Source organism: Sebastes umbrosus, chromosome 19, assembly GCF_015220745.1.
Source record: "Sebastes umbrosus isolate fSebUmb1 chromosome 19, fSebUmb1.pri, whole genome shotgun sequence".
Classification (NCBI taxonomy): domain Eukaryota; kingdom Metazoa; phylum Chordata; class Actinopteri; order Perciformes; family Sebastidae; genus Sebastes; species Sebastes umbrosus.
This window is the reverse complement of record NC_051287.1, coordinates 5272721-5293352: the sequence shown is the minus strand read 5'-3', so window position 1 is coordinate 5293352 and position 20632 is coordinate 5272721. Positions and strand designations below refer to the sequence as shown.

At 43.0% G+C, this 20632-nt stretch overlaps 1 protein-coding gene across 4 annotated transcripts in view; it reads left to right on the top strand.

Annotated features, from left to right (window-relative positions):
• tln1 (talin 1) overlaps positions 1-20632 on the top strand; it is a 53961-nt gene that overhangs the window by 5220 nt on the left and 28109 nt on the right. For 2 of the 4 annotated variants that reach the window (XM_037753626.1, XM_037753627.1), the window contains exons 2-24: positions 7155-7220; positions 9386-9551; positions 10193-10290; positions 11405-11534; positions 11773-11925; positions 12021-12163; positions 12410-12537; positions 12680-12740; positions 13145-13249; positions 13797-13952; positions 14383-14484; positions 14751-14827; positions 14927-15107; positions 15377-15490; positions 15597-15705; positions 16152-16360; positions 16457-16555; positions 18040-18207; positions 18308-18602; positions 18839-19005; positions 19103-19231; positions 19731-19844; positions 20135-20248. In XM_037753626.1, coding sequence (XP_037609554.1) covers positions 9422-9551; positions 10193-10290; positions 11405-11534; positions 11773-11925; positions 12021-12163; positions 12410-12537; positions 12680-12740; positions 13145-13249; positions 13797-13952; positions 14383-14484; positions 14751-14827; positions 14927-15107; positions 15377-15490; positions 15597-15705; positions 16152-16360; positions 16457-16555; positions 18040-18207; positions 18308-18602; positions 18839-19005; positions 19103-19231; positions 19731-19844; positions 20135-20248 — 2982 coding nt within the window. In that variant the 5' untranslated portion in view covers positions 7155-7220; positions 9386-9421. Of the gene's footprint in view, positions 1-7154; positions 7227-9385; positions 9552-10192; positions 10291-11404; positions 11535-11772; positions 11926-12020; positions 12164-12409; positions 12538-12679; positions 12741-13144; positions 13250-13796; positions 13953-14382; positions 14485-14750; positions 14828-14926; positions 15108-15376; positions 15491-15596; positions 15706-16151; positions 16361-16456; positions 16556-18039; positions 18208-18307; positions 18603-18838; positions 19006-19102; positions 19232-19730; positions 19845-20134; positions 20249-20632 lie in introns of all 4 variants that reach the window. The other 2 variants (XM_037753624.1, XM_037753625.1) reach the window with 2 other exon arrangements.

The following is a 20632-nucleotide window of genomic DNA, read 5'->3' as shown; positions in this document are numbered from 1 at the left end:
ATAGAAAAAAGCCATGCTGTGCTTTGGTTTTAAATACTTTTGACATTTTGAGATTTCTGCAAGAATTGCATATTTCGGCGATTGCCTGGCGAGCACTACTGTTGTGTAAACTGCTCAGAAACCCCCTTATTGTCAATCTACCTAGGAAAGCCATCCATCCTCTGAATGCTCTAGGTCTCTAGTTTGTGGCTGTAAAGTTTCATGAGGATGTGATTATCCCAGAGGTCACCACAGGTCATTTTATACAGTGAAGTCAAATTTTAAAAAATGGTCTCGCTACAATGAAATGGCTACTATGGGGACTAACATCATCACACATGAATACAGTTGGGTTCATTACATCCACAAGAGTCTCAGCTTTACAGTGATACCCAATTTATGTAATAAAGGAGGTCAGAGGTCAAGGAACACCTTTGAAAATGGCCATGTCAGTTTTTCCTCGCTAAAATTTAGGCCAAATTGGGAGCGTTATTTAGCCTCCTTCCAAACAAGCTATAGCATGACATGGTTGGTACCAATGGATTCCTTATGTTTTCTAGTTTCATATGATATCTGTGGCTCTAGAACTGAACCTACTAGAGCCTCTGAAAGACAGTAAAGTTAGTCGGGGTGGTGTGGGTTTCAGGGGGTTAATTACATGTAAATAAATACAGGAAATGGCATATATAATGTATTTTCCAAACAACCTTGTTTGTAGTTGACTTCCTTGGAGTTGAAAACAGTCTCAAATTGTAGATGAGATCTGAGAAGAGATTTCTTCGTCTCCACATTCCTCTACTCCGCTGGGATTGGCTGCATTTAGTTCTTGTGTTGGCTGCCAGTGACACACTGTAAGGCTGAATAAAGCCTCTCTTCTCTCTTCCCTCTGTCTCTATGCTCTGATGCTGGTATTCCAGAGGAATGCACAGTTGAATTCCTCTGCAGGGCTGGAGGCAGCAGAGCAGCTATAGAGTCTGGTCGCTGTTCATGTTGGCCAGCTAAATATGTAGCCTACTAGTAGTACCTAATTTAAAGGATACCGGAAGACCTTGGGCCAGATGCAGGAGACCTGTGTGTAGATTTCAGACTAAACCTGTGTGTGTACGCATTCTTATTTATAAAGCCGCACGTATGCCTTATTCTGTTTTATAAATCTCAGTCATTGTGGCTGCACATGCATTTCACAGATTGTGTGAGATGCAGTTTTTTTTCATGCAGAGGATGGATGGCTTTCCTAGCTAGATTGACAATAAGGGGGTTTCTGAGCAGTTTCCACAACAGGAGTGCTCGCCATCCAATCGCCGAAAAATGCAGTTCTTGCAGAAATCTCCAAATGTCAAAAGTTTTTGATACCAAATCACAGCATGTTTTTTTCTGTGGTGTTCCTCAAGGTCTTGATGGGTTAATGTGGTATTTTGGAGGGATTATTGATCATTTTTATCAATTCTCCAGTGGAAAGAAATGGTTAATATAGCATGGGAATGGAAATCATATATTCTGATCATAATGTTCTAAACCCTTATACACTTTTACCATTAATTTTAAATAATTAATTAATTAATTAATGCATGTTTATTTCTGATTTACGACTAGAACAACTTGACACACACTGAGCTGCATCTCAAATTAATCTTCAGGTTCCCAGCTTTCAGATGATGTACACCACTTCTATGTGACATCTACTGTTGACCTGCTATCTCCCCCTAAAGACCCTCTGTACCCCCCTAAAAAACACAAAAAGCTGTCTATTGTGGGTCTCACGGGGTTTATATATATCCTACGAGGTTTACCTCAGGAAACTAGTGAGTGGACGAGGTAATGTGGGGACATATACCGTAAGTCTGTGTCTGTCTGATGACACAGAGCTACTCATACAACTGGCCAGTACAAACTTTAACCTCTGTACGTGTTCAGCTGGTGATTATCAAAATAACTTGAGTGCAGGGATGTGTGTTTCCTGAGGTTCTCTTTTTCCCAACATGCTACTCCAATGAATGCCCATAATCCCCTGCTAGGATTTAGCAATATAGACTACATAAACACTGACTGCCATAGAAACTTCAATATACTGTTTAAGTGACATTGTAGGATAGAATACTATCAACCAACCTCAACACAGAAACTGAGCTGTTGCTACATAATGTGGCGGTCTTTAGGAAATGGACAGTCAGCCTCCTTCCCGAAATAGGCACAGCGGGGTTGGTCGAGTTAGCTAAACACACCACATGATGTTGTTTTGGTATCACAAGTTGGATAGTTGGACAGAAAAGACGAGCTCTGCCTTTGAGGAAACAGAAAGCGGCGGCTCGGCAGTCTTTTAATGTAAAGAGCTGATGTGGAGAAACATCTGTAATGTGACGCGTTTCCGACGGAAACGGCATATTTGACCGCGGTTCAGTCACAAGAAGGATTTAAATCTGATGCTTCGTATATACAAATACTTTATATCTCTCTGCAGTACATGAATAAAGGACTGTTGGCTTCCACTCACCTCCCTCGCCCACTTTATGAGATGAGGGGGAGGAGATAGAAATGAATAAATAAGAGCATGCTCTTCTGAAAACACACACCTCTGCCCCTGATATCGCTCGGCCAGTAGGGACGTGACGGTGAGGAAATTATCCCACCGGTTAATAAACTTGTGACACCACCGGTGTTACCTGGCTTCGGCAGTTCATCCAACCACCTGCCACCTCTTCGATGGTTCTGTGTAACAAACCATCTGGCGGGTCAGGTTACTTCCTCATTGTCCCACCTTCATCAAACAGTCTTTATTTATTTTCAGGAGCTGCAACTGTGTGTACTCTGCTTTGACACATCTGTGAAAAGATTTCTTTTGGCACCAGAGTGGTGCCAATGTGGAAGATGACTGACTGACCAAATGTTATTTTCAAATAGAAGTATTGGTACAGCTTCCTCTATTCATAATTAAACAGTCTGTACATGTATCTGGGCCAGCAGCAGCAGTGCACATATTGGAACGTAAAACAAGAGACCTAAGAAAGTTAATAAAAATCTGACACCACATAAGTATGTCTGCACGATCATAGCCAAAATGATAATCACAATTATTTTGATCAGTATTGAGATCACGATTATTCTTAGATTTTAGCGACAGCGTATTTTTATTACTGCACTTTCACATTAAAATAAACAGAGCACTGGTTTCACTTCCATGCTGTGCTACATCCCTGTTAATCTAAATTTAGGGCTGCACGATGTTGGAAAAAACTGACATTGCAATATTTTTTTTCTGCTATATATATTGCAATATGAGAAAATACAGGAATATTCACCCTATCCCCTTTGTTAGCTACATTTTAAAGTTAAATGCTTCAATCTGGTGCACTTTGAGAGCAAAATTAGCAACATTAAGAGCTAGATAAACAATTTTATGCTCTTAATTTAATCATAAACATATTGGTTTTATACCCGAAAGTGAAGCCAAAACATCTGCTGAAGGCCACCATCACACAGGATGTTTGAGTGCGCTGGGAACAGAAATAGTCGAACTCACTGGTTGCAAAGCATTGTGTGAACTCTGCAGCACTGTGAACTCGTGGTCAACTTTTTTTCACCACAGCTTGTTTAGCTTCTGCTAAACTCCTACACTGTCAACACTTCTACTCTTTTAGTGAAAAGGAGAAGACGGGTGTTCTTTTATCTTTTTCTAGGGCTGTAATGAATAGTCGGAAGCTTTGAGGCTTCATAAAGTTGACATTCAAATTCTGAATCAACATTTGAATGCTGCAGTGCTGTATTTGCAGCAGAGCTTCTTTTTGATTATTTTCTCATATCTTTCTAAAGATGAAGACAATGTCAACACACGTACTGTACTGTAGCTTCATGCTGTGGTGGATAATAGAGACTGTATCACACGCTGCACGCATCAGCCCCAGAGAGCAATGTGTTGTTCTGGCATATTAAGATAAGAAGTTATTGTAATATTTCACTGCACATCGAGACAGACCGTCTGGACTGAAGGACATGAGATAGAGTATCTGACTGCTGGCAGGACAGGATGACAGTTGACTGCTGTCACTTTATACTGGAAGTCTGAACCGGACTGACGGGAAGTGAAGTCAGCTAAACGCTAGGAGCCAATACTTGATGCTTAATGTATATGTTACTGAGCACATTTTGACCTGTCATATAGCAGCAATAGCACAGGTGCACTTACCAACATTAATAATAGCTCAGTTCCAGTTTATTACAACTTCAGTCTTCTTTTTGTCCATGTCTTGTACTCACTAGGGTTATTGCTGAGATCTGGTAACGGGTCAAGAAACACTAGCAGTCAGACGATCCCGACCGACTTTACTCTCTTTCAGAGGCTGTAGCAGGTTGAGTTTTAGAGCTGCAGTGAAGATACTCCTATCACATGAAACGGGAAAACCTGGAGAATCTATTGGTATCAGGCTAATTAATGCTCCAAAGTTTTGGCAAGGAAAAACTCACTAAATAAATTGACCTGTGGTGACCTCTAGGATAATCACATCCTCATGAAACTTTACAGCCACAAATTAGAGACCTAGAGCATTCAGAGGATGGATGGTTTTCTGAGCAGTTTACACAACAGAAGTGCTCGCCATGCAATTGCCGAAAAATGCAATTCTTGCAGAAATCTCCAAATGTGTCAAAAGTTTTTGATCCCAAATCACAGCATGGCTTTTTCTATGGTGTTCCTCAAAGTCTTGGTGTCTTAATGTGGTATTTTGGAGGGATTATTGGTCATTTTTATCAATTCTCGAATGGAAAAAAATGTTAAATTTAGCTCCAAATTCTATCACAAATGGTCTCAAACCAAAAATTGCTGCAACAACTTATGAGACATAATAGAGCATGGGGATGACCATCATATACTTCTATCATAATGTACACACTTTCACAATTAATTTTAGATAATGAATAAACTAATCATGTTTATTAAAGATTTATGACTAGAACAGCTTGACACACAGTGCTGAGCAGCTTCTCAAATTAATCTTCAGGTTCCCAGCTTTCAGATGATGTACACCACTTCTATGTGAGATCTACTGTTGACCTGCTATCTCCCCCTAAAGACGCCCTGTAACCCCCTAAAAAAGACAAAAACCTGTCTATTGTGGTTCTCAGAGGGTTAACAGTTTCATATTAAAATACAAAATACTTTGATTCATGCTTTTCCTCAATACTCAGCCTCACAAGTGTTTTGTAGTGTTTTCCTGCCAAACTGATTGTGATTGGCTGCTGTGGACATAGTGCACTCTTCCTCATTGCTCAGTAATTACTGTTGTGACTCAGCACTTCCTCTTTTAAGACAGGGTGGAGTGGGAAGCATTCACAGTATACATTTTCTGAAGTCTCCAGCCTTTCTCTCAGCCTTTGTCTTGATACCAATCCAGCTGGAAGAGTGGAGGGGTGAGGTAGTCTTGGCTTTTGGTCCTGAATGTTTTTTTGTTTTTAATAATAATGTTGAAGATGACCACTGTAACATACAGACCTCTTATACTGTCCTCATATTCCCTGCAGACAGGATACGCTGCTCCCAGCTGAATCATAGCTGGGAGCATACAGATAGCTCAAATGCCCTTTTATGGCATCGAAAGGCTTTTTAAAACAGGAAATGACATCAGTAGATGTGAGTGGGGATCTCACAAGAACCCTGTTGAACCAGAGTGAAGGAAGATCCAAGTCTGTCTGGAGATGAAGCCCCTGACACCCCCCCTCCTCCTGAATGAAGATGTTTCTTCATCGCTGACTGATGCTAGAAGCTCTGTTGAGTGTCAGCATGTTGCGAGCTGTGCATGTTACAGCCTGAGGCCTGAAGTGCGTTCAAACATGTTGCTGCAGAGAAAGCCAGAGTCAGCCAGTACAATACTGACATCATATAACTTTGACTTGTAACAGGAGGTTCTGAAGTGGAGTGTTTTCTGCAGCAAAGAACCAGCCGATTAGACTGTTGTTAGGCTATTAAATAGGCGTTATCAGGCGCTGTAAACACCATAGATGTGGGTCATTAGTGGCCTACCACACCCATTAGTATGTTTTATCATCTATTCACATGGTAGATCACCGAAAGAAGGTATAAAAGAACAGGACAGTGACCGTAGTAATTATGACAGGAGCAGAAGCGAAACTCAGGCGCACAAAACACAGGGTTTTCACCCAGGAGACCGGATTTCACTTCCCGTGTGAAAACAACTAAGTGTAGTTGTCTTTGTGTTCGTAGTTATTTTAACCCAAAACACTTGTTTTTTCCTAAACTTAACTGTTAACACTCTTAACATTCAGTGTTTTTTTTCTTTTGTCCAAACCGTAAGAAATTGTAGTTTTGTTGCCTAAACCTAAAGAAGTTGTAGTTTTGTTCCCTAAACCTAAAGAACTTGTAGTTTTGTTGCCTAAACCTAAAGAAGTTGTAGTTTCATTGCCTAAACCTAAAGAAGATGTAGTTTTGTTGCCTAAACGTGAAGAAGTTGTAGTTTTGTTGCCTAAACCTAACGAACTTGTAGATTTTTTTGCCTAAAGCTAAAGAAGTTGTAGTTTTGTCACCTAAACTTAAAGAAGTTGTATTTTTTTTTTGTCTAAACCTAAAGAAGTTGGAGTTTTGTTGCCTCAACCTGAAGAAGTTGTAGTTTTGTTGCGTAAACCTAAAGAATTTATAGTTTCGTCGCCTAAACCTGAAGAAGTTGGAGTTTTGTTGCTTTCATATAAATAAGCTGTAGTTTTGTTGCCTAAACCTGAAGAAGTTGTAGTTTTGTTGCTTACATATAAATAAGCTGTAGTTTTGTTGCCTAAACCTAAAGAAGTTGTATTTTTTTTGCCTAAACCTAAAGAAGTTCTAGTTTTTTTTGCCTAAACCTGAAGAAGTTGTAGTTTCGTTGCCTAAACCTAAAGAAGTTGCAGTTTTGTCCCCTAAACCTAAAGAAGTTGTAGTTTTGTTGCCTAAACCTGAAGAAGTTGTAGTTTTGCTGCCTAAACCTAAAGAAGTTGCAGTTTATTTGCTTAAACCTAAAGAAGCCTTTTTCTGTGCAAATAATATGGTTGAATTTGCTTGAAAACCTGAAAGATCCCAAATTGCTGGAGGGTCTGATTATTGTGTTTTGATTGGTCATAAAAATGTAAGAGAATGTGTCATGTCAGCAAAAACTGTTGGCTGACTCCAAATGTAACCTGCTCTGTTTCCTTTTCTTCAGCCAGAGAGAAACAACCCAGAGTTCATCATCTGACAGGGCAGGGGGGCTGTCACTAAAACACTGCTTCATCAGGTATTTACTTCACTCACCTTCTTTCTATGTTGAATACACTAAAGTGGATAGTGATGGATGGGACACAAAACACAGGGTTTTCACCCAGGAGACCGGAGTTTGCATCCCGTGTGAAACCAACAATGTGTAGTAGTTTTTGTAGTTATTTTAACCCAAAACACAATGTTTTTCCCTAAACATAACTGTTTTATTTTTGCCTAAACCTAAAGAAGTTGTAGTTTTGTTACCTAAACCTAAAGAAGCCTTTTTGTTTGTGTTCAAAAAGTGATGTTTCATTCAGTTTTACAACACGTTAGAACGTGTTTCTTTTAAGTTTCACTTTCACTTTTACAACATAGTAAGCGTAGTAGGCCCCCTACTGACCCACATCTATGGTGCTTCTAGCGACTGATAACGCGTATTTAATGGCTTGATAAGTTGGTTTTTGTGCATTTTATCCAGAAAAACGACAGCTCTCCCTTTCACTTGTATAGGGTTACAGGCCAGTCTTGCCAGGTCCAATATGGCGCCCATGTTGACGTACAATCCTGGAGTCAATGCGGCGTCTATGTATATATGTCTATGAAACGAACCTCAAGTTGCTCCCCGGGGCTTTTACGGCACCCCACTGCTCCTAAGGATGGGTCAAATGCAGAGGTTGAGTTTCATATATGTCTATGATGAAACTAAGAAAGTTAAAAGGCAGTTTCCCTGCTTATTTTCTGGTCAAGTTACTACAATACCCAGCATTCATTTTGAAATCTGTATCCTGAGATGTGATCCCCCTCCAGCTACAGTACATCCGCCTGTCAACAAGGAGGAAGCCAGAAAAAGAACTGCTAGTGATACAGTGTCAGCAGGATGTGAGGCTGTCGGTGTCGGAGCGTCTGTGTTGTGACATTCAATTCCTCTGCGCTCTGATGCCAACACATGCCATCCTGTTCCCTCACTCCACGCTGTCACTCTGTGGTTGAGATGTCATCTCCAAACAGCTTTAATAAGAAACCCGCTTTGTGAATTAAAGGATCCCTATAATACACTCCCTCACTCATCAGTCGCTCCAGGAGTTTGCTCCCAAAATGTCTTTTTACACCCGATTCGACTGTTATCAGGCCATCAAATGGGCGTTATCCGTCGCTATAAGCACCATAGATGTGGGTCAGTTGTGGCCTAGTACATCTTCTACGTTGTAAAAGTGAAACTTAAAAGCAACACATTCTAACAGGTTGTAAACTTTAGATTTAGGCAACAAAACTACAACTTCTTTCGGTTTAGGCAAAAAAAACCACTTGGTTAAGTTGAAGGAAAAACATTGTTTTTTGAGTTAAAATAACTATGACGCAAAGACAACTACACATTGTTGGTTACACGCGGGTTGCGAACTCCGGTACTCTGGTCTCCTGGGTCAAAACCGTGGGTTTTGTGTCTCCTGTCATAATTACTACGGTTGCTAGAGGTCGCTGTTGTGTTCTTTTATACCTTCTTTCGGTGATGTACCATGTGAATAGATGATAAAACCTACTAGTGGGTGTAGTAGGCCCTTATTGACCTACATCTATGGGGCTTATGGCGACTGATAATGCCTATTTAATAGCCTGACAACAGTCTAATCGGCTGCTTTTTAGTGTCTTACTCTGTTTACTGGTTCTGCTCTTATCCTCATTTCCATCAGCGGCAGCAGGTTTACACAACGTGGGACTCGTCAGTCATAGTTTGTAATATATTTTATGGGAGTACTGCTACAACATAGAAGTCAGGTTTTTTCCAATAATCAGCTTGTAGATGATATAAACATGTAGTGTAACTCAGTTTCCTGTTTGAACTCGGTTTCTCACGGTCTTCTGGTGTCTTGTGTGCATGTAAATATAACTTGTTCCTCATTTTAAACTTCACACGCTGTACTGAGAAATGTAAGAACATAGTTTAGAAATGCACTGCGTCAGGTAGGGGTGGACGGATCGATCCGAAAATATCGATACTACCAATACCTACGTCTCGTTTTGAAGATCGATTTGCCAACTAGAACCAATGACATTATGTCGGCCTGTACAGTTCCTCGTCTTTGAAGAGTTTGGGTTGGGTCAGAACTGTTGAGGTTGACACAGTGTATGTGATATTGCCATGGGCTACATTTGTGTATGATTGATTTGTCTTGACCAACTATTTTATTGTCCATCATGCAGGTGTGAGTTGGGTGGAGGTGCAGAGCAGCAATCATGGTGGCTCTGTCCCTAAAGATCGGTGTGGGGAATGTGGTGAAGACCATGCAGTTTGAGCCCTCCACCATGGTGTACGACGCCTGCCGGATCATCAGGGAGAGAGTTCCTGAGGCACAGCTCGGCCAGCGTGAGTTCTGTCTGTAAATAACATCAACAAAAATCAACTGTAATCCAAAAAGTGTCTACGATACTAAAGTGCAAAATCAGCACAAAGTGACCGTGGGACCAGGGAGACGAATGTCTAAAAGCAGATGAATTGTAGCCGTGCTACCTTTGTCTAGTTGATTACAGGCTCTGCAGAAGAGCTGCAGCTGAAAATGTGGCAGTAAACTGAGAATAGCCCTTAGCTCCACAGATACATGCGGAGTTATGTCTTATAAGCTATTTCAACAGCAGCTCTTTCTCTCTGTGTTACTTAATCATCATGTGAGTCATTTTACATTTAGAAAGAGTTGAAGCCAGTGTCTCTGACTTTGGCTTGTTTCAACATATGAATTGGTCCATTTCTCCCAGTGGTGGCATTTTGAAGTGTGTAACCTGATATGTTTGGAGCAGATGTATGTGTTGAAACAGGCGTTGATCATCCAGAGACCCACTGACCTAGTTAACATGGACAGGGAAGCTAGTGCACATATTTTAAAAGTTACCTCCAACGCAAGTGCTTGAGACAATAATAGCTCAATATAGTGGCTGAATATCCACATGTGAATGTATGCCAAGAAACACACTTCCAGTGACTCACTCAGTATTTGTGTTTCCTTTCTGCAGCCAATGACTATGGGCTGTTTCTGTCTGATGAAGACCCAAAGAAAGGCATCTGGCTGGAGGCAGGAAAGGCACTGGACTACTACATGTTGAGGAATGGGGTGAGTCATTCTGCACACCACTAAATGCTACAAATACTTCACTTTTAGCACACAACAGCCTCCCATACAGAGAGTACATGGAAGGATGGTGAAATGTGCTCAGTGTCAGTGTCTGCTATGGCAAAAGGGCAGTCTTGTACAAACCACAAGTGGTAATCACCAGTAATCTGATGTCTCCTGCGTTATGACCGACCAGTCTGATGTGTGTGTGGTTATCCTGTAGCAGCTGGTGTTGTTAACATGTGATTTAATATAAAAAAAATAAATAAAAAAATTGACATTGTCGACGAGTCGCCGTTGAAGTGCATCCTTTTTTTAGATGGAACGGAACAGAGTGAAACAAAAACATATGATTGGTTGATGCTTCACTGTGTCATTGGAGCGCTGAAAAAGTTGAGACCAGCCTAATTTTATTTGTAGCGCGTCAAGTGTCGGGCGTCAGTTTGTAGCAAGCCCCCAGGAGGAGCGCCGGTCGTTGATGCCAATTTTCATAGTGGCCAAAACGGCGGTACTACAACTTCTGTGTCCGTTCATGTGAATGAGATCCAGACCGAGGCTGGGGCGAGGGCTGGGAGGCGGAGTTGGCAAGCCGTGATGACAGCATGATGGCTGTGACCCTGTCACCGAGCGGACGCTACTGCGCCTGCTCCATGGGCCCAATAGATGTGTAAGATCCCTGGAAAATCCTGGTACTTTTCCAGTTGGAAGTCGAGTCATTTTGGCATCATGCGTCATTGAGCAACTTTCATAGAAATGAACGGGACCCCGCCTCCAACGCTGTATCCAGTTCTCTTAATACATCCATGGTTTGTGGCTTCATGTCACCGGCTTCCGTTGAAAATGACTCATTCTCCTCCAAAATACCAACACCTGCCTTTGCACTGCCTCATATGAATGAACCTAACACCTGTTCCTACAGTAAAATACCAAACTTATTTTGCGCTGCTTGTGCTGGTTGCTGTGCCGACATGAAAATAGGACCCTAAGACTAACAATGTCTTGTTTAAAGGAGATTTGAAGATTGTGCTTCTGTGAATATCAGACTCAGTTCTGGTTTGTTTCAGATTATAGTGGCATGTAGTAACTCCTGACTTGTCTCCTCTGTGTGTGTCAGGACACTCTGGAGTATAAGAAGAAGCAGAGGCCTCTGAAGATCCGCATGCTGGATGGCACCGTGAAGACAGTCATGGTGGACGACTCCAAGATTGTCAGTGACATGCTCATGACCATCTGTGCTAGAATAGGTCAGCTCTGCCACACACACACACAGCTCACACAACACCTGGACAACTCTCTGAAGTGTTTGGGTGAAATAATGTCAGCCCTGATGTCATTGTGTTCGTCCGTCCATCAGTACATCACCTCCAGGACAAGACATATTGTCACAGCTGGTTGATGCCTGTTTGTAATTGAATCCTCACTTGTACTCGCTGGGGTGAAACTGAAAGTAAATATAGTAACCTGAATCTGTTTGTGTGTCAGGCATCACAAACTATGACGAGTACTCACTTGTGCGAGACATCCTAGAGGAGAAAAAGGAGGAGACCACAGGCACCCTGAAAAGAGACAAGACTCTGCTGAGAGACGACAAGAAGATGGAGAAGCTGAAGCAGAAGCTCCACACGGACGATGAGTGTATGACAAACACAAGCCCCCCACACTCACACTCACTTCATGGCCTGTAGTTTCACAGAGGTCAAATGATGAACTGTGTTTGATATTTTCCTCAGTGAACTGGTTGGACCACGGCAGGACGTTGAGGGAACAGGGTGTGGAGGAGACGGAGATGTTGCTGCTGAGGAGGAAATTCTTCTACTCGGACCAGAACGTGGACTCCAGAGACCCCGTCCAGCTCAACCTGCTCTATGTTCAGGTACACAAACTACTCACACACACACATCTTGGAAATGTCTCTGCAGCGTGCCAGCAAGCAAGGAAAATCACTTTCCCTTTTTCTCCTGGAAAGACTGTAATTTTCCTCATTAAAGGGTCTTTAAAAAGTAATGCACTCCCTCCAGCCAATCACAATCTTCTGTTCTGCATGGCTAGCTGGTCGTAATAGTTACGTTGTTTTTGGAACTGTTATCATACAAGTTGTTTTCACTTGTTCTCCTGACAGGCCCGTGATGACATCCTGAACGGATCTCATCCAGTCTCCTTCGATAAGGCCTGCGAGTTTGCCGGCTATCAGTGTCAGATTCAGTTCGGCGACCACAACGAGACCAAACACAAGCCTGGATTCTTAGAGTGAGCGCTTCCTTCATATATTCACATATTCACTCCTTTCTTTTTGTTCCATCCATTATTATTATTATTTGACAGCTGTGTTTTGAGAAGGCTTCTTGAAATGGTCTCGATTTGATTCTAGTTGAACTCTTTTCCTCCTCAGCTTAAAGGAGTTCCTTCCCAAAGAGTACATCAAGCACAAAGGAGAGAAAAAGATCTTCCAGGTAAGACCTGGACTCTGTGGAGGACCAGGACCCTGTCTCTTCTGATTCCACTGTCCTGCTTATTCATCAAGACTACCTATGGCTGTGATGAGGATCATTTAGTTTTGTAGCTTGAAGATGCACTCTGTTTTAGGTGTAGCTTCCAATATTAAAACCGAAAGTCACAGTATTGCATTTCAAACCATCAGCAGTGAGCAGAGATGTGGGAGTGGTATTGCAACACTCTATCTTAATCTCATGTTAAGCAATAGTTTAACCTTCTGATTAAAAACAGGATATACTGTTATATGCACGACAACATAAACGTTTAAGCAGCATCACACATGTCCATGAGGGCTTCTATTTGGGTTTGCTAACACCGAGTCGATCTACTCCCTCTGATGGTTTCTCTCTTGTCTCTGCAGGCACACAAAAACTGTCAGAACATGACAGAGATCGAGGCCAAAGTCAGCTATGTGAAGCTGGCCAGGTCTCTGCAAACCTACGGAGTGTCATTCTTTCTGGTCAAGGTGAGAAAAAAAGCTGTCACTCAACATGTCATATCAGAGAAGTGGAAACAGGCTGTTATTGATTGAACTCGGAAGCAGTCGACATCACAGCGGGTTATGTGCAGAAGTTGATACAGTATCCGCAACTGAATTGTGGATATCCGTAATGAGAAACCCCAAACACATGAATGGCAAAAGTAGTTTGAATCGTATTAGTCAAAATGTAATTACGGATATCTAAAATTAGAGTTTTGCCCATTTGAAATAGAATTATGGATATCTCGAATTAGAGTTTTGACCATGCAAAATGATGTTGCAGATATATCTAATGAGTAACCTGTCTAGCTATTAAATGTTAAAATGGTTTTCCATATGTAGACATTTCTTCCTGAAATCAATAGTGAATTGTACACAAGTTTCAGGTCATGGATAATGTGATTTGAAGTTAGCAAGGCGTGTATTGTAGGCATGCAGCAAAATGTTTGTATTGGAAATTCAAATGTATTGACACTGCTGGTTTATTTATTCCAGTAAGGACATTCTAACAGTTTCCTTAAACCTCCTGCAGGAGAAAATGAAGGGCAAGAACAAACTGGTGCCTCGTCTGCTGGGTATCACCAAGGAGTGCGTGATGAGGGTGGACGAGAAGACCAAGGAGGTGATCCAGGAGTGGAACCTGACCAACATCAAACGCTGGGCTGCCTCACCCAAGAGCTTCACCCTGGTGAGTTCCTCAAGTCACTGAGCCTGAGCTGCTGCCCCGAGGGAAGGTTAACTGTATCGCAACACTCACAAAGTATGGTAACAAAGACAAGATGGATGTGAGCACCTGAAATGAGCTTCCCTTGCAGCGTGTCTGGACTCACCCTTGTGCTGCTTTCCCATCGTCCCAGTACAGCACCCTTTGGCGGTGTTGAGGCATGATATGCACGCTGTGATCCCTGTCGTAACTTTAACTGAGTGGATCAACATGTGCGGTCATGCAGGTGCTTGGAGGGCATATTTAAAATCCTTGTGTTTCAGCTTTCTATGCTGCCCGGCCCCCAAGACAAAGATGTCAACAGGAATGTTGTTGGTCATGAACGACGGGACGGGGGGAGCCCCCCTGCATGTGTTAATCTTTGAATCTGAGGTGGATGTTTTTCTGCTTTCAGGACTTTGGAGACTACCAAGATGGTTACTACTCTGTGCAGACCACTGAGGGAGAGCAGATAGCTCAGCTTATTGCCGGTTACATCGACATCATCCTCAAAAAGGTAACAGTCAGCATTATTATGGGACCAACATTGTATAGTACAATGGTGACATGTATTAGTTTAAGGTATATACTAATAAAATCATGGACAGCTGAGGCAGTGGATCTAAATGTGGACACATGTTAATAGCAGGTGTAAATGTAATCAGGTTAAATCACATCTAGATGCAATCTGGATAAGAGACGCATTTTTAATGCCAGGTGTGAAGGGGGATCTTAGTCTGGACCAGCGTGGTCACCACTGATGTCTTAAATGTCTTTTGACAGAAAAAGAGCAAAGACCACTTTGGCCTGGAGGGAGATGAAGAGTCAACCATGCTGGAAGACTCTGTGTCACCCAAAAAGTAAGTGTACTGTATTTGTGTTACTGATACTCCGCTTTCCAATTTCCTGGAGGAATCCCCGTATTTAGCATTTTCCCTTTCTATCTAACATCACTCCAGGTCCACAGTGCTGCAGCAGCAGTTCAACAGGGTGGGCAAGGTGGAGACCGGCTCAGTGGCCCTGCCCGCCATCATGCGCTCAGGAGCTGGAGGTCCTGAGAGCTTCCAGATGGGCTCCATGCCTCAGGCCAAGCAGCACATCACCAGTGGACAGATGCACCGAGGACACATGCCTCCACTGGTAACACAAACACAAATATCACTAAAGGTTTTAACTGGCAGAGTTGGACTCAACGTACTGCGAAGAACTCGGATATAACAAGTTTACAAATACATCATGAAACCATTTGAAAGTACAGAGAGCCAAGTATACACCCTGCTGGAATTTTTGCTTTAAAAAACTGAATCATAGTGGTTTTAAAAAAACATTCTCAGTATGAACTCATGGGCTACAGACGGGGTAGAGAAGTCAGAAAGTACTAACCCACTGGTGGTTTTGTGTGTCCACAGACTTCAGCACAGCAAGCCCTGACTGGAACCATCAACTGCAGCATGTCGGCTGTCCAGGCTGCCCAGGCCTCTCTGGATGACTTTGATACCCTGCCCCCACTGGGAACCGACGCTGTGAGATTTCCTTTATTCTGGGTCCTAGTGGATTTGGTTTGAGTGCTAATATGATTATGAGATCTACATCTAGGTCTTTGTGACCAGAGGATTTTTTTTTTTCTAGGCATCCCAAGCCTGGCGCAAAAACAAGATGGATGAGTCCAAACATGAGATCCATTCCCAGGTGGATGCCATCACAGCAGGCACCGCCTCCATGGTCAACCTCACTGCAGGTAGAAACACTGTGCTTCACCACCTACTCCCTCCTTATTGCTTCCAGTATGTGTCATAACCAGTGATGGTGGTTCCCAAGAGAAAACATGTTGGTCAGCTTAAATAGCACTTTGTGTGTCAGGGTGTGTCAGCGCACGATGTCATCACTGATGAGTACAAACAGACTGGACATGTTCAACCAGAGAGGGCAGTGAAACGCTGCATTTGAATTAGTCTTTAATGACCTGATGACACACGTTACGGCCCAATCCCAAAGTCCCCCCTAAGGCCTTAAACCCTGAACCCTCAGGGACTTGAGGGACTTTGATTATTAATTTATTCGTCTTGTTTATTGTCGCTGTTTTATGTGTAATCACTTGTAATTGTCCTAATAATGATGCTGATTAACATACTGTCTGTGCAGGAGAGTTAATACAGTTCTTTATCTACGCCTACCTGTCCTCAGGTGACCCAGCGGAGACGGACTACACAGCGGTGGGCTGTGCCGTGACCACAATCTCCTCCAACCTGACAGAAATGTCAAAGGGTGTCAAACTGCTGGCAGCACTCATGGAGGACGAAGGAGGAAACGGGCAGCAGCTGCTGGGTGCCGCCAAGAACCTGGCCGGTGCCGTCTCCGACATGCTGAAGACCGCCCAGCCTGCAAACACTGAGGTACACATCCCGACCACAAGGGACACGGAGAGATGTCATGCATCATTTTAACTCTTTGTTGTTTGACTCTGTGTCCGTAATATGTTTTGGTTGTAGCCTCGTCAGATCCTGCTGCAGGCTGCAGGAAACGTTGGCCAGGCCAGCGGAGAGCTGCTGTCTCACATAGGAGAGACCGACACTGATCCACAGTTCCAGGTGTGTCCCTCTCTGCTTGGATTCATGTAACTGTGTTCTTGCTGTATAGCACTGCTAAGAAAAGCCTTCATGGGAAACACTGTAGTCTTTGTGTCGTTATAGTGACGATGATTGTAATGTTACTGGGCCTCATTCAAAAAACATTTGTAAAAACAGAAGACAACTTCCAGCCTACAGGACTCAGAACTGTCTCCTAGTAGTGGTAGAACGGGCAGCTATGTTGTTTGTTGTTTTTGTCAATCTTCTTCTTCTTCTTCTTTCTCTTCCTCTTCTTCTTCGTCTTCTTCTTTTTCGTCTTCTTTGTCTTCTTCTTTTTTGTCTTCTTTGTCTTCTTCTTCTTCTTCGTCTTCTTTGTCTTCGTCTTCTTCGTCTTTTTCTTGTTCTTGTTCTTTGTCTTTTTTGTCTTCTTCTTTTTTGTCTTGTTTGTTTTCTTCGTCTTCATCTTCTTCTTTGTCTTCTTTTTCTCCGTCTTCTTTTTCTACTTCTTCGTCTCCTGTTCTTCTTCCTCATCCTCTTCTTCTTCCTCCTTCTTCTTCCTTCTCAAAATGCCCGTCCCGACCCACAGCTGCACAGCAGCTATAATATAAATGTTAACTTTGCTATTCTGTCTTAGGTCGGCCTATAGCACCGTTATATTATTTTCATTCATTTAAAATGACTTTGAAAAGTCAAGTATAAAGTAACTTTTTAAAACCAACGTACTTCACTCCACAAGAATGAGAACGTTAACATAAGAACATCCATGTTTGGTTGTATTATTAAACTGTTTCATGTCTATATTTGACAGTTTCGAGGTAAAGGATCTTTCAGGGGTGCCAGAAGGAGAGTCTCTTATTGTCAAACGCTGGTAACAAATGTGTCCTTAAGACAAATGCTTCATGCTAAAAGGCCAATCAAAACAATCTAGTAGTATGTAATCCAGTCCAACAAAATCGTAATTGAATCTGTGTCAATCATAATTCTATTCAAATCCAAATAGCTATGAGATGACTCCAGGGAGAGTCTATACAGGAGGTAGGTAGCCAGTTAGGGAGAGGCGTTGGAGGTTATCTTTAATTCTCCTTTACTCCTTAAAGCTGCAGTGGGTAGAAATGTGATTTAAGAAAAGTTAATTGTATAAAACAATCACTATATCCTGACAGTAGTGCATGAGGTCAGAGTGGCAATCCAATCCACACCAATGTGGAACCTTTCCACTCTCACTGGAGGCAGCATTGAAGAGATAAAGCCTAATCAAGTTTGATTCAATCAACCAACCGTAGTTTTTAATCAATTCAATAGTTTTAATTTCTCTTCCCAGCCATATCACTAGATTTATTAATCATTTCAGATTTCAATTATGTACGATGAATAATGTCTTTAATAATTAACGTAATTCCAAGCACTCAAATCTTTATAATTCTATCATTAATAATCTTCTCCTGTGAGTAATGAGAGGTCAGTGCTTAGTAATGCTAACTGCTGTGTGTGTTTGCTGTTGGCAGGACATGCTGATGCATTTGGCTAAGGCTGTGGCCAACGCCGCAGCAGCCCTGGTGCTTAAAGCTAAGAACGTGGCTCAGAAGACCGAGGACTCAGCCCAGCAGAACCGGGTCATTGCTGCAGCCACTCAGTGCGCTCTGTCCACATCCCAGCTGGTGGCCTGCACCAGGGTGAGTCGTCTACCTGAGATATATCCGGACTGTGGCTGCTGACGAGCACTTTTTTTTATGTGAATGCAGCCTAAGCTCTTTTTTTTTATCACTTGTCAAGGTGGTGGCTCCAACCATCAGCTCCCCGGTGTGCCAGGAGCAGCTGATTGAGGCGGGCAAGCTAGTAGCCAAATCCGTAGAAGGCTGCGTGGATGCGTCGCAGGGGGCCACCGGCGACGAGGGCCTCCTGAAACAGGTGGGAGTGGCCGCCACGGGTGTCACTCATGCTCTCAATGAGCTTCTTCAGCACATCAAACAGTACGCCAGCGGAGGCCATCCTATCGGACGCCATGGAGAAGCCACCGACCGGATCCTGGATGTCACCGAGAACATCTTCAGCTCAATGGGAGATGCTGGTAGGTGAAGGGAGCTTAAAACGATGACCACAGTGCTCACGCAGATCGCACAGCTGTGCATCAACATGGTGCCATCCATCTCTCTTTTACTTATTTGCTTGAGACTGACACATATGGCGAGCCGAGTAAGCCAGACAGGATATTCATTAGAGATATCGTCAATGTCATTTTGCCTAGTCAAAACTGCTCACTATGTTGTTGGATCGAGCAAACACTTGTATTGTTTAACCCACCAGGTGAGATGGTTCGTCAGGCTCGTATCCTCGCCCAGGCCACGTCTGATCTTGTCAACGCCATCAAGATGGATGCAGAGGGAGAGACCGACCTGGAGAACTCACGCAAGCTGCTGTCAGCCGCCAAGCTGTTGGCAGATGCCACCGCTAAGATGGTGGAGGCTGCTAAGGTCTGTCTTTTCCCTTCCTCTTTCATTATGTCTACGCTTAATACACAATTAGCCTTAGTTATTCAATGTGTGTGATCTGTGTGCGTTTCACCTCCAGGGTGCAGCAGCAAACCCTGACAGTGAGGAGCAGCAGCAGAAGTTGCGAGAAGCTGCCGAAGGTCTCCGCATGGCCACCAACGCTGCCGCCCAGAATGCTATCAAGAAACGTCTGGTCAACAAGCTGGAGGTAAGAAAGGGAGGAGGCGGAGCAACGAACTGTTAGAGCTGCTCTGACCCCCCCTGTAATAATGAAGACCCAGAATGATACAGGGCGCCTTCATGCCATGCACTATGGTGTGACATGGATGTTATGTGCCTCTCTCAGCTCTTCACCTAATGACACAAAATACATGTTGACCAGTCGCAGCTTCAGCCATGTGTTGGCTTACAAAGTGCTGAAATTGAATGTAGTTTAAAGACGATGTGTGATAGTGCTGCATAAGAACAACATTACTTCTACAATATTATGGTCCTGTTGTCTGTAGCTGCTGGAAGCTGTTTAGGTACACTGCAACAACGTACTGTTTTAGTGGCTTAAAGGCGTCATTTAAACTACTAACCAGCTGATATCAGCTGCTAATGTAGTGCCAGCTACTTTTAATGAATAATGTAACTGCAAATTATATTTATTGTTAGTCATATACAAGCAGCGTTTAAGTTCATGCTCATGTCCGTTTTCTTGTCAGCATGCAGCCAAACAGGCAGCAGCAGCTGCCACTCAGACCATCGCTGCTGCCCAGCACGCCGCCTCCTCCAACAGGAACACGGCTGCCCAGCAGCAGCTCGTCCAGAGCTGCAAGGTAAGCGGGCTCGCTGCGTGCTCATCTCAGCACAATGCACACATGATACTTATACACAGAGTGGCTTGGTCTTCAATATATCATCTTTTCATTTTCTCTTTTGTGTTCTCTCACTCTCTGTTTATTATCCTTTCACATCTTTTGTTTGCATCCTTTCCAGTCCAACAGAAATGATAAAAGCCATCCAGTTTAGAGATCAATCAGTCAGTGATTTGATTGATCTGCTACTCAGGATTACAATACAGTCATTGAATGGCATTCTGACTATATGACTATATGTGTGTCTGCAGGTGGTGGCAGAGCAGATCCCTCAGCTGGTTCAGGGGGTCCGAGGCAGCCAGTCTCAGCCTGACAGCCCCAGCGCTCAGCTGGCCCTCATCAGTGCCAGCCAGAACTTCCTGCAGGTGACTGTCACACCACTCCAATAGCTTCATTCACTCAGTGAACAGAGGAAACGCATGTAGATTCCTCCAATACAGTAGATCTGTCTATAGTAGTAGTAGCAGTAGAGTAAAAGGGCAACAGACCTCTAAAGCTGGGCATACACTGTACCATTTTAGCCTGTTTCTGGCCCAAATTTTGAGCCACACGACAGTGTACACCCAGCTTAACAGAACATTGTGCATTGACAGAACGGTACAGTACAGAAGTGATAAATATAACCACAGACAGAAGCTTTGTTATTGTTTTGTGGTTATTCAGGTTATGACATCTGTTCTGATACATAATGCAACACTGAAACATTGACAAAAATGCTTACAGGCTTATCTATTATGATGGATTATCCA